This window comes from Hylobates moloch, unplaced genomic scaffold (assembly GCF_009828535.3).
Source record: "Hylobates moloch isolate HMO894 unplaced genomic scaffold, HMol_V3 SCAFFOLD_8, whole genome shotgun sequence".
In the NCBI taxonomy this organism is placed as follows: domain Eukaryota; kingdom Metazoa; phylum Chordata; class Mammalia; order Primates; family Hylobatidae; genus Hylobates; species Hylobates moloch.
The window spans coordinates 62,220,316-62,233,136 of record NW_026652283.1 but is presented as its reverse complement, the minus strand read 5'-3'; the positions used below and the strand labels follow the sequence as shown (position 1 = coordinate 62,233,136).

At 44.5% G+C, this 12,821-nt stretch overlaps 1 protein-coding gene across 1 annotated transcript; it reads left to right on the top strand.

Moving 5' to 3' along the window:
- The first annotated feature begins 7,151 nt into the window (after positions 1-7,151).
- On the top strand, positions 7,152-11,777 carry MYOCOS (myocilin opposite strand). The gene is made up of 3 exons (XM_032160989.2): positions 7,152-7,241; positions 8,763-8,900; positions 11,343-11,777. Exons 2-3 carry the CDS (start codon positions 8,806-8,808, stop codon positions 11,488-11,490), a joined length of 243 nt encoding a protein of 80 aa, XP_032016880.1. The 5' UTR covers positions 7,152-7,241; positions 8,763-8,805; the 3' UTR covers positions 11,491-11,777.
- Positions 11,778-12,821: the final 1,044 nt, after the last annotated feature.

The following is a 12,821-nucleotide window of genomic DNA, read 5'->3' as shown; positions in this document are numbered from 1 at the left end:
TGTAAAGACATGATGGAACTCTGTAAAGACATGATGGAACTCATCATGTAAACTCTGACGGAAGGTCCATGTTTACACTTTGAATATCAGTGTCATCTTGAATGTTGTATTCCACAATCTTCAAAATGTGTGGGTGTTCCTCTGTCTCCAGTGTATGGTTCCTTGACTAAATGTCCCTAGATCTCTGTGGGAAATCATTACTATACACTTGCCATGGTATTATAAGATCCTTCCTCCTGAGGACCCAATTTATCTTTTACTCAGTGGGTTCTGAGTCCAGAAACTGAACAAGGGATGGTGACCCTAGATATTCATCTGGTTGTGCAAAGGGAGGTCCCAAGGAAAACATGTGTTGCCTTACAAGGTAGAAGCCTCTGCAGCATCTTCAAGCCAAGTTGAGTTCTAGTCTCCAACAGAGAGGACCAAACCATTTCTGCATGCCTGGGGGGTTCAGGAGGATCTGGGTTTCAAGGTTTCCAAGTATATTAGCCCATTAAAGACTTCATTTCAGTCTCAGGATCCCACTTTTTCTTGGCTTACTGGGACTGAGAATTCAACATTCTCTGTGATGTCTGTGATGCTTTTTTTTTTTTTTTTCGGCAAGACAGGGTCTTGCTCTGTCACCCAGGTTGGAGTGCAGTGGCGTGATCATAGCTTGCTGCAACCTTGAACTCCTGGGCTCAAGTGATCCTCCCACCTCAGCTTCCTGAGTAGCTGGGACTACAGGCACATGCCATCACACCTGGCTAACTTTTTAATTTTTTGTAGCTATAGGGTCTCACCATGTTGCCCCAGTTGGTCTTGAACTCCTGAGCTCAAGCAATCCTCCCAAAGTGCTAGGATTACAGGTGTGAGCCACCACACCTAAATCCTCAGCCTTATCCTCAGCTTTTACTGCCCTTTGACTGTGGGAAATGAAGTCCTCTTTATATGCTGCCAAAGATGCCTCTGACTTTATCACTTCACCTGCAATGGCTGATTGGCAGTCCAGTCTTTCATCTTCTTTCTCAAATACATCAATAGCACCCAGCAAGAGGCATTGTCCTTATAATTAGTACTTCCCCTGAATCTTTCAAAAGCTTGAGATAATGCCCCTGCCAATTTATTCCCTTCCAACACTATCCCTTCCCAATTCAACACCAGGGAAAAAATTAACAATTGTGCCATTACAGTTTGCCAAGGGATATTAATGCTCCATTACTGCCAGTTATGAGGTCCACATTGCCTGGTAATCCAGTGCCAAAAGTCTTTTTAGAGTTTAATTCCTCTATCCCCTACTGATACAAATGGTGTTAGGTCAAGTTTCTAACAGAATACTGGGAACAGACACTTACAGCTGCAGTCATGAATTTAAAGGAAGACTGGCTATCAAATTTGTATGTTTTCCATTAGCCACATACAGCTGCACAGGTGCAGGTGCTGAGTGGGTAGTGAATGTCACCTGGGTTGGCACTCAACCAGCCAAGTTCAGAGACTCAAGAGCTGGCCAAGGGAGCTGATAGTACACTTGATGGACTCATAACCCCACCTTAGTGCTAACTTTCCTTTATTTCATATATGCATATATGTCTAGAAAAAATTATATTGGCCTTAGACATTTTGCAGAGACTGAGAATAACCGAGTCACATTCGTGATAGCGAGCTAGTGCAATAGCCTTTGCTGTTGTGGGATGACAAGGTAATCTAGTTCTAACATGTGCCTTTGGGGTTCCAGTTCAATTCTTCCTGTAAGGCCCATGAGGGTCACCCATCCTGTTCTTTCAAGAGGATCACTATCTCCTTTTTGTTTGTTTGTTTGTTTTTTGAGATGGTGTCTTGCTCTGTCACCCAGGCTGGAGTGCAGTGGCGTGATCTCAGCTCACTGCAACCTCCGCCTCCTGGGTTCAAGCAATTCTCCTGTCTCTGCCTCCTGAGTAGCTGGGATTACAGGCGTGGGCCACCACGCCCAGCTAATTTTTGTATTTTTAGTAGAGATGGGGTTTCGTCATGTTGGCCAGGCTGGTCTCAAACTCCTGACCTTGGGCGATCTGCCCACCTTGGCCTCTCAAAGTGCTGAGATTACAGGCGTGAGCCACCATGTCTGGACTCACTATCTCCTTTTTTGACATGAGTATCCCCCTTTTTTGACATGAGTATCTTTTGACATGAGTATCCTCACAACCAGCCCCTATCGTTTGAGATAATTTCAATCTATTTTTCAAGTAAGAATCTAAGAGAGCTTTTGGTGCCCCCAATTTGTTTTAAAATTAGTAACAATATCTTGTAGTTGGATATTTTTCTATTGCTTCTAAAGTATGCATTTTCTTGCTTTATTTTACCCATATATGTATTTGGTGAGTGGAAAATGTGGTTGTTAAATGTATGGACTTTGGTATCAAGCAGACCTTGTTTTGAATCGTAGCTCATTACATCTTATCCTCCCAAATAGCAAATTTCTTCTATTGTGGTTTTATTATCATCAATGTAAAGAAATAGACTCTTTTATTGTTCAACTGCTTTATTACCAGGACCTCTCCTTGTATGAAATGTAAGCTTCATGTTTAGATGTCAGGATTCAGGAACGTGTTTCAGCTAAGTATGACACATCCTAAAGGATGGCTAGTGTGCGAAATAGTGATTTTTCCTGGATTGTAGTGTTGTTAATCACTTTCGATGTATCTGAACTACAGCAGACTCCCTGAAGGTTCCTAGCTAAAGCTCAGATTTTGTTTCAAAAGCCATTGAACGAAAACAGCAACAAACAAACACACACAAAACAGATTATTTAAATAAATCAAGGCCGGGCGCAGTGGCTCATGCCTGTAATCCCAACACTTTGGGAAGCCAAGATGGGCAGATCACTTAAGGTCAGGAGTTCAAGACCAGCCTGGCCAATATGGTTGAACCCCATCTCTACTAAAAATACAAAAATGTGGCAGGCACCTGTGGTCCCAGCTACTCAGGAGGCTGAGGCACAATAATCATTTGAATCCAGGAGGTGGAGATCGCAGTGAGCAGACACCATTGCATTCCAGCCTAGGCAACAGAGCGAGACTCCATCTCAAAAAAAAAAAAAAGAAAAAGAAAAGGAAAAGAAATCATTACAGTGGCTGTATATCTTCTGAAATTTGCATACAATAATTGCTTCTGACATATTCAAATACAATGCAAAAATTTATCTATACTTTGAAAACCCTTCACGATTTAGAGACTTTGGGAATCATATAGCTAAAGGAAACAGATGAGAACACAATGCTTCTGAATCTTATGATTCAATTTAAGTAATTAGTGGGCACCCACTAGGAGCTCAACCTGGCCAAACCCTGAGATAGGAGGAAGGGAAAAATATTGGGCTCCTGCTTTCTTTTTTTCTTCTTTTTTTTTTTTTTTGAGATGGAGTCTCACTCATCACCCAGGCTGGACTGCAATGGCGCGATCTTGGCTCACTGCAACCTCTGCCTCCCGGGTTCAAGCGATTCTCTTGCCTCAGGCTCCTGAGTAGCTGGGATTACAGGCGCGCACCACTACGCCCGGCTAATTTTTTTTTTTTTTTTTGTATCTTTAGTTGAGATGGGGTTTCACCATGTTGGCCAGGCTGATCTCAAACTCCTGACCTTGTGATCCATCTGCCTCAGCCTCTCAAAGTGCTGGGATTACAGGCATGAGCCACTGCACCCAGCCCCTGCTTTCAAAAAGTATATAACTGGGCTTGGAGGGTGTGATTGTCAGAAACGTATGAACCAGAGCAACTCCATCTTAAATAGAAGCTGAGGAAAATGAGGCTGAAACCTACTGGGCTGCATTCCCAGACAGTTAAGGCATTCTAAGTCACAGGATGAGATAGGAAGTCGGCACAAAATACAGGTCATAAAGACCTTGCTGATAAAATAGTTTGCAGTAAAGGAGCTGGCCAAAACCCGCCAAAACCAAAATGGTGACAAGAGTGACCTGTGGACGTCCTCACTGCTACACTCCCACCAGCGCCATGACAGTTTACAGATGCCATGGCAATGTCAGGAAGTCACCCTATATGGTCTAACAAGGGGAGGCGTGAATAATCTACCCCTAGTTTAGCATATCATCAAGAAATAACCATAAAAATAGGCAACCAGTTGCCCTGGGGTCGCTCTGTCTATGGAGTAGCCATTCTTTTATTCATTTACTTTCTTAATAAACTTGCTTTCACTTTGCACTGCGGACTCGCCCTGAATTCTTTCTTGCACAAGATCCAAGAACCCTCTCTTGGGGTCTGGATCAGGACCCCTTTCCTGTAACATGCTGGTTAATACTGAGTATCAGCTTGATTGGATTGAAGGATACAAAGCGTTGATCCTGGGTATGTCTGTGAGGGTGTTACCAAAGGAGATTAACATTTGAGTCAGGGCAGGGCATGGTGGCTCACGCCTGTAATCCCAGCACTTTGGGAGGCCGAGGTGGGAGGATTACCTGAGGTCAGGAGTTCGAGACCAGCCTGACTAATATGGTGATGGGGTGAAACCCTGTCTCTACTAAAAATACAAAAATTCGCTGGGCGTGGTGCTGTGGGTCTGTAGTCCCAGCTACTGGGGAGGCTGAGACAGGATAATTGCTTCAACCTGGGAGGCAGAGGTTGCAGTGAGCCGAGATCGTGCCATTGCACTCTAGCCTGGGCGACAGAGTGAGGCTCCGTCTCAAAAAAAAAAAGCATTTGAGTCAGTGGGCTGGGAAAGACAGATCCGCTCTTAATCTGGGTGGGCACAATCTACACAGCTGCCAGCTAGAATATAAGCAGGCAGAAAAATGTGAAAAGGTGAGACCGGCCTAGCCCCCCAGCCTACATCTTTCTCCTGTGCTGTATGCTTCCTGCCCTCCAACATCAGACTCCAAGTTCTTCAGTTTTGGGACTCAGACTGGCATTTCTTACTCCTCAGCTTGCAGACAGACTGTGGGACCTTGTGATCGTGTGAGTTAATATTTAATAAACTCCCCTTTATACATATATATATATAATCTATCTCTATATAAAATATATATATAAGATATAAAAGATATATATATATATATATATATATCTCCTATTAGTTCTGTCCCTCTAGAGAACCCTGACTAATACAGGAGGACAGGTCTTACCTTCATTCCATTATATGAAAGTGAGGACTAAACTCTGATTTTTATGTTGCCCAAATTCCTATCTAAGGGGTCTGGGGCATCATGCCCTACAAATCATAAGTTCTCATCAGATGGGTTTTACTTAACACTAATCGTGACTTACTCTCCAACCTGACTCTGGCATAATATTATGAGACAAGAAAGAAAATCAAAATATTTTACCCCAAAACATGTTTCTTTGCCATATTTTGAAATGGTCATGCAAAGCTGTTCTTTTTGGGGGCAAATTTGCATCTGTAAAGAATCTCTATTAACATAGCTAGATTTTTTTCTTCCAGACCCTCCCAATCCTAAAGAGATTAACTGAGATCTGAATAGGAAACATTTGTCATCTATTGTCTCTAAGGGCAGCCACTATAAGACTTTGAAAGAACTTTGGCCTCCACCATCTTTTATCTTAACCTGAACATTCCCTTTCCATCAATCCCAGGTCCTTAGAAAACTCAACCAATTGTAAAAAAGAAAAATTTTAAATTCACCTATAGCCTGGAAGCCCGCCCTCCACCGTGCTTTGAGTTGTCCTGCCTTTCTGGACCAAACCAATGTATTTCTTTTTCTTTTCTTTTTTTTTCTTTTTTTTTTTTTTTTTGTTGAGACGGAGTCTCGTTCTGTTGCCAAGCTGGAGTGCAGTGGCGATCTTGGCTCACTGCAACCTCTGACTCCTGGGTTCAAGTGATTTGCCTGCCTCAGCCTCCCGAGTAGCTGTGATTACAGGCGGGTGCCACCACGCCCTGCTAATTTTTGTATTTTTGGTAGAGACGGGGTTTCACTGTGTTGGCCAGGATGGTCTCGATCTCCTGACCTCGTGATCCGCCCTCCTCGGCCTCCCAAAGTGCTGGGATTACAGGCACGAGCCACCGTGCCTGGCCTACCAATGTATTTATTTCTTAAATGTATTTGACTGATGTCTCATGCCTCTCTAAAATGTATAAAACCAACCTGCTTCCCGACCAACTTGGGCACGTGTTCTCAGGACCTCCTGAGGGCTGTGTCACAGGTCACGGTCACTCATATTTGGCTCAGAATCTCTTCAAATATTTTACAGAGTTTGTTTTCATTGACAAAAGGAAATAGCTATATTTATCTATGTATATATAGACCTTGTGTAGACCTTGTCCCAGCTTCATTACATCTTATCTTCTCAAGTAGCAAATTTCTTCTATGGTGGTTTTTTTTTTTTTTTTGAGACGTAGTCTCACTCTGTCAACCAGGCTGGAGTGCAGTGGTGTGATCTTGGCTCCGCCTCCCGGGTTCACGCCATTCTCCTGCCTCAGCCTCCTGAGTAGCTGGGACTACAGGCGCCCGCCACCACGTACGGCTAATTTTTTGTATTTTTAGTAGAGACGGGGTTTCGCCGTGTTAGCCAGGATGGTCTCGATCTCCTGACCTCGTGATCCACCTGCCTCAGCCTCCCAAAGTGCTGGGATTACAGGCGTGAGCCACCGCGCCCAGCCTCTGTTGTGGTTTTATTATCATTGTAAAGAAATAGACTGCTGCCTTGAACTCCTGGCCTCAAGTGATCCTCCCACCAGGCTGAGGCCAGGAGTTCAAGGCAGCAGTGAGCTATGATCGCACCGCTGCACTTCAGCCTGGGTGACAGAGTGAGACCCTGTCTCAATAATTACAATAGTAATAATACATTTTAAAAATTAAAACAAATGCAAGAAAGGCAAAATTAAGGATTTTTTGCAAACATTTTCTCAACCCTCACAACTGCCCTAGAAGATACTATTACTCCTCTTTTACAAGTAAGAAAACCAAGGCTTCTAGAGGTTAAATTACTTGCCCGAGATCACTCAGATCAAAAGTGGGAGTTGCACAATCAACCCCTTTAATTTCAGAGCTGAAACACCTGCCAGCATAACAGAAGTGCTGTGAATTATCAGGAAGAGGTGGGATCAGTGATTATTGATGGCACTGGGAGGAGGGCTGTATGTGAATTAGCTTTTTAAAAAGTAGTCAATAAAGAGACTAGGTCACAATGTGTTTACTAGCATCTGAGATAGTGCTTCCCCATTGCTCACATGACAGAAAGCTCTTTCCCTGCTCTGCCCCCAAGACCCATCTTCTCCCTGCGACATCTGTGGAGATTTCTCAAGGACACGGCTCCAGGGGTAATTTGTTTCAGCTGCTGCTTTCTAAGGGTGCAAATCAATCTTATTAACCCAAGTTCCTGAGAGAGACTGACTACAGGAGGTTAAAAGACTAAAGGGGAGGAAGTTGACGTTGGTGGTCCTTTTTTCACCTTTTCTCTTTTCAAAGAGATGAAGTAGCTGGTACGCGGGTACAGAATATGTCATAAGGATATTTCCTAGCAAATCCATGAGTTGATGCGTAAAAGCAGTTATATGCTAAGCTGACTTGGGACTTAAAGGTAAGTCAGTTGGGCATCCTTATAAGAACAAACCTTTCCAGCCAAAAGATCGAGCTGGCGAGCTCCGGCTGTTGCAATTCATGCTCTAGAATGGCAGAGTCACCATGTGAGTGTGACTGGTGTCTAGGAATGGGAATTATTCTAATTCATCTTCTGTTTCTTGGGAGATGACTTGGCTCTGTAATGGAGATAATATAGTCTTTGAAGTCAAACAGACCTAGCTTCAAATTCTAGCTCTGTGACTCCTGAAAAGCTACCTAATTTCTCTACTGCTCAGTTTCCCCATTTGTTGAATGAGGATCATAATACTTACCATGTGGGGTTACTGTGGTTATCAAATAAGATGAAGTAAAAGGGCCAGGCATGGTGGCTCACGCCTGTAATCCCAGCACTTTGGAAGGCCAAGGAGGGCAGATTTCTTGAGCTCAGGAGTTTGAGACCGACCTGAGTAACATGGTGAAACCCCATCTCTACAAAAAATACAAAAATTAGCTGGGCATGGTGGCATGCACCTGTAGTCTCAGCTACTTGGGAGGCTGAGACTGCAGTGAACCGAGATGGCTCTGCTACACTCCAGCCTTGGTGACAGAGCCAGACCCTGTTTCAAAAAAAAAAAAAAAAAAAAGGGCGGGGAGGGGGGCAACAAAGTAAAAGGACATCCCAAGGTGGCTGGCAGTAAATGGGTGGGTGGCTGCTATCTCTGTTATCAAAATCAACCCTGCAGTCTCTATGCCATGTGCGTATCTGGACAAGTAGCGTGGTTCCCAGCTGCAGCCTTATTTATGTCCCTTTCCTGTTCTTTAAGGGGTAAGTGTTCCAGGAAGAATTGCACGTGTCAGTGAGGTCAAACAGCCCTGTGAGGAAAGGGCTCCTCTGGAATGGCGCCGTTAGAGGGGAACCAGCATGAGACAGGGCTGCTGTGCAACCTGGGGAGATTCAGTTCACCTCTCTGTGCCTCCATTTCCTCAGTGTTATCTGGGGGTAATGATAGCCGCCCATTGCATGATTGGAATAATCACATTTGTTCTATATAAACAATCAACAAGTACTTTACTCTTAGCCACCCACTCCTCATAATAGGTATTTAAGGAAATATCTGCCTCTTGACCTGGGGGGAAGGGGGATGAAGGCCAGGCTGTAGGGAGGACCCACTGAGAGTAAGGCAGTGAATGTTCTCTGCAAACTGCTCCATGCTGGACCTAGCTGGAGCATTCCTGACCCCTGAAGCATGTGTGCCAGCGCTTGTGTTTTACATTCACAGGTGCAGTAACTTTAAATTACTCAAATCCCCTGAGTGCAAAGCCATGGCTCAGAAAAGCCCTGCAAACAACAGCATTAATCTCCCCTACAAGGACTTGACCTCCGAGGTAACCAGGCGCCGAATCACCATGATCATGAGGTACCCAAAATCTTTCCTTTGGATTGCTTGCGGGATTGGGATGGAGCATAACACTGAACTCCAGCAAGTGCCTGAAACTGTAGCTGGCACTGGTTTATTTAAATGTATTTAATGCTGCTGCAAGACACATTTCACAGAAAAGGAAACTGCTTTGTCATCCATTGTGGAAAATAGCCCTTCAAGGGGTGATGACACCCATTTGTGTACGTTCACTGCGTCGGTGGTTGTGGCTCTTGATAGAGAGTGGGGAGTGGGGATCACTTTGTTTGGTTTTGTTTTGTTTTTTTGAGACACGGTCTCGCTCTGTCACCTGGGCTGGAGTTCAGTGGTGCAATCCCAGCTCACTGTAGCCTCAGCCTCAAGCTCCTGGGGCTTAAGCAATCCTCCCACCTCAGCCTCCCAAGTAGCTGGGACTACAGCCATGCACCACCACGTCTGGTTAATTATTATTACTATTTTTTTTTGAGACGGAGTCTCTCTCTGTCACCCAGGCTGGCGCAATCTTGGCTCACTGCAAGCTCTGCCTCCTGGGTTCACGGCATTCTCCCGCCTCAGCCTTCCGAGTAGCTGGGACCACAGGCGCCCGCCATGACGCTAATTTTTTTTTTTTTTTTGTATTTTTAGTAGAGACGGGGTTTCACCATTCACAGAATGGTCTCAATCTCCTGACCTTGTGATCCACCCGCCTTGGCCTCCCAAAGTGCTGGGATTACAGGCATGAGCGACTGCGCCCGGCCAGTTTTTTTGTATTTTTAATAGAAACAGGGTTTTGCCATGTTGCCCAGGCTGGTCTCAAACTCCTGGGCTCAAGTGGTCCACCTGCCTCGGCCTCCCAAAGTGCTGAGATTACAGATGAGAGCCACTGTGCCTGGCCCAAGCTGACACCTCTAGCTTGACCTCTTTGTCGGGTACATTATGAGATTAAAAATAATAATCTTACTAAATCTGATAAGAAGTTGGTCAAAAAAATCAAAATTATTGATTTGAAATAGAAAATACAGACTTCCATCTAATGTTGTTTACAATGCCCTTTGACCTTAAAGTTTATTGGGATGTAAGATTCTAGCAAATTGATAACAATTAGGTGCCATTTCTTAGTTACCATATATGGGAATGTTAAATCTTTGTTGATAATGGTGCACAGCCAATTTGACACCACGGGTTTAGACCATGAGAGTGGGCATTGTCTGCAGGAAGTGTGGTCCCTGCGCTCTAATGTCCATCCAAGGACGAGATGGCATAATTCTGCGGCCTGTCTTAGCCACCAAACAATTCCCTTCCCATCATCCCACATCCTCTCAGCAACATTAGGGATCAGCTTTGATTGGGAGATGGGAGCAGTGAACTTGTGGCCAGATTGAAATTTAAATTTGGATTCCAGTTCTGCCTTCTACTGGTCACATGATCCAGGTAAATCACCTTCTGTCTCAGCTTGCTCAGCTGAAAGATTTAATGTGGGGGCTGAGATTCTACATGTGGTTAGTTTCTAGGTAATTTCTAGTCCCTAGAACATAGTAAATGTTCAGGCAACAATTAAATCTGAACCTGTAAAAGCTTGACAGGCTAGTCCTATGCCCCTGAAGTCAAGGTTTGCCCAGCCCTGAGGAGGATGGGGAGACCCTGGTATACCCCAGCAGAAGGGGAGGCGAACCCCGCAGCCTGGGGATGGGGGCAAGTTAGGCCAAAGGGAGCTGTGAAGTGAACCTGAGGCTGGACTGGCCCTACGAATAGCTGGAATGCAAATGAAACATTTAGACACAGCCTGTCCCAGGCTGAAATGTACAGAGAGCTGGCCAGTAGGGGATGGAGAAAGCTAATTGATGGGAAGAACTCCTGTTCTAATCCTAAAATACCCTTGGAGGATGGGAGTGGAGGAGTGAGGGTGCAGACTCCAACTCTATTGGTTCCATGGCACCAACGGGGACAGCTTGAGCTCACTCTGAGGAGAGCTGACTGACAATTAAAGTATATCTCATTTCTGCAAGGTGAGTGTGGGTGGAGGAGCTTGGAAGGATGTCCTCTAAAATGTTAACTATTCTCTTTAGATGCTGGCATCTGGGGTATTTCTTTTGTTCCTTCTTTTTTGTTGTTTCGAGACAGGGTCTCACTCTGTCACCCAGGCTAGAGTGCAGTGGTGCAATCATAGCTCACTGTAGCCTCGATCTCCCAGGCTCAAGCGATCCTCCCACCTCGGCCTCCTGAGTAGCTGGGACCACAGGTGCATGCTACCATGCCTGGCTAATTTTTATTTTCTTATGGAGAAGGGGTCTCCCTGTGTTGTCCAGGCTGATCTTGAACTCCTGGGCTCAAGTGATACTTCCACCTCAGCCTCCCAAAGTGCTGGGATTACAGGCATGAACCACCATGCCCAGTCTGTTCCCTTTCTATTTATTTAAAACCCTATCTTTATTCAAATGGCATTCAATGTGCCTTTCTTCCTAGAAAAGAGATAATTACCCAGAAAAGTGATGAAGCTAAGGAGATGCTCTCCCACTTGGATTTGGAACAAGCCCCTCCCCCTCGCAGGACCCACCTCACAGTACCTCCTGCCCCACCTCCTTCTCCAGCTGAGGATCCCATGCTCTCCTAAGATGTAAAACTTACTTTGAAGTGAATTCTTACACAGAACTCCAGAAAACAGTTTCAGTGGCATTCTTGAGGTTTGTCTTAGAAGACTCTTGAAGATCTTTGTTCTTTCCTATTTTTCTTCACCTAGAACCATCATAGAGCATGGTTTACCCTTGCTAATATACTTAGTCATTTTTGGTTTTTTAATCCAAGTCTCTGATATGATATGCATATATTTTGATCTTTATGTTATGCTGTAGAACTTTTGCTGTAGTCAGTTGTATTTAAGTTAATAAACAATTATCAGGCCTTGTTGTTTATTACTAAATCTGAATCAGTGAAAAGTCTAGGCCTTTTAAAGTCTAGAATTTAAAGATCTCAGGTCCTGGGAACCCTGAGGTAGCTGGATTTTCAAAACGCAACCTGAGACACTACAGTTGTGTGGCCCTATATTTTGGAGCTGCATTCCCATGCTGTGTGCTGGGGCTAGAGTGGTTGAGTTTCACGTTTATTGACAGTGTTTTTAAAGTTTGTTTCTGGGAGGTTTGAAGTGATTTTCAAACTCTGTAACAGAAAACTCTACCCTGAAAAGCAGCCAAGTGTAGAGCGGTTCTGCTGTGGGGAAGTCCATTGCTTGAGTCCTCTCCAAGCTCCTTGACAGGCCCCAGTGCAACTCTAAGGACTTCCAGAGCTCTTCCGAATTGTTTGAAGGCCTCAAAAATGTGATAATTCTGGCATACATATACATACAAAAAATATGTATGTTTCCTCACCTCAGTCTGGTGAGGAAACAGGCCTGCACTGTCCAATAGGACAACCACTGGCCACTTGTGACTATTTCAATTTAAATTCATTAAAATAAAATAAATTCAGTTCTTCAGTCATGCTCATCATATTTCAAGTGCTTAGTAGCTTTGTGCAACCAGTGGCTACCCTATGGGATGCTGCAGCTGTAGAATGTGACTGCCATTAAAGAGAATTCTATAAGGCCAGGCGTGGTGGCTCACCCCTGTAATCCCAGCACTCTGGGAGGCAGAGGTGGGTGGATCACCTGAGGTCAGGAGTTCGAGACCAGCCTGGCCAACATGGAGAAACCCTGTCTCTACTAAAAATATAAAAATTAGCTGGATGTGGTTGTGTACACCTGTAATCCTAGCTACTTGGGAGGCTGAGGCAGGAGAATTGCTTGAACTTGGGAGGCGGAGGTTGTGGTGAACTGAGATTGCACCCTGAGCTTCAGCCTAGGCAACAGAGTGAGACTCTGTCTCAAAAAAAAAAAAAAAAAAAAAATTCTATTAAACAGTGATGGGGCAGAGGTTAAATATGTCCAAGGACACACCACCAGTTAGAAAT

Bases quoted from the DNA above. Each gene is read 5' to 3' on its own strand.
- MYOCOS (XM_032160989.2), top strand. From the start codon at position 8,806: ATGGCTCAGAAAAGCCCTGCAAACAACAGCATTAATCTCCCCTACAAG. The intron at 8,901-11,342 runs GTACCCAAAATC...CTTTCTTCCTAG, and splicing joins CGAATCACCATGATCATGAG to AAAAGAGATAATTACCCAGA.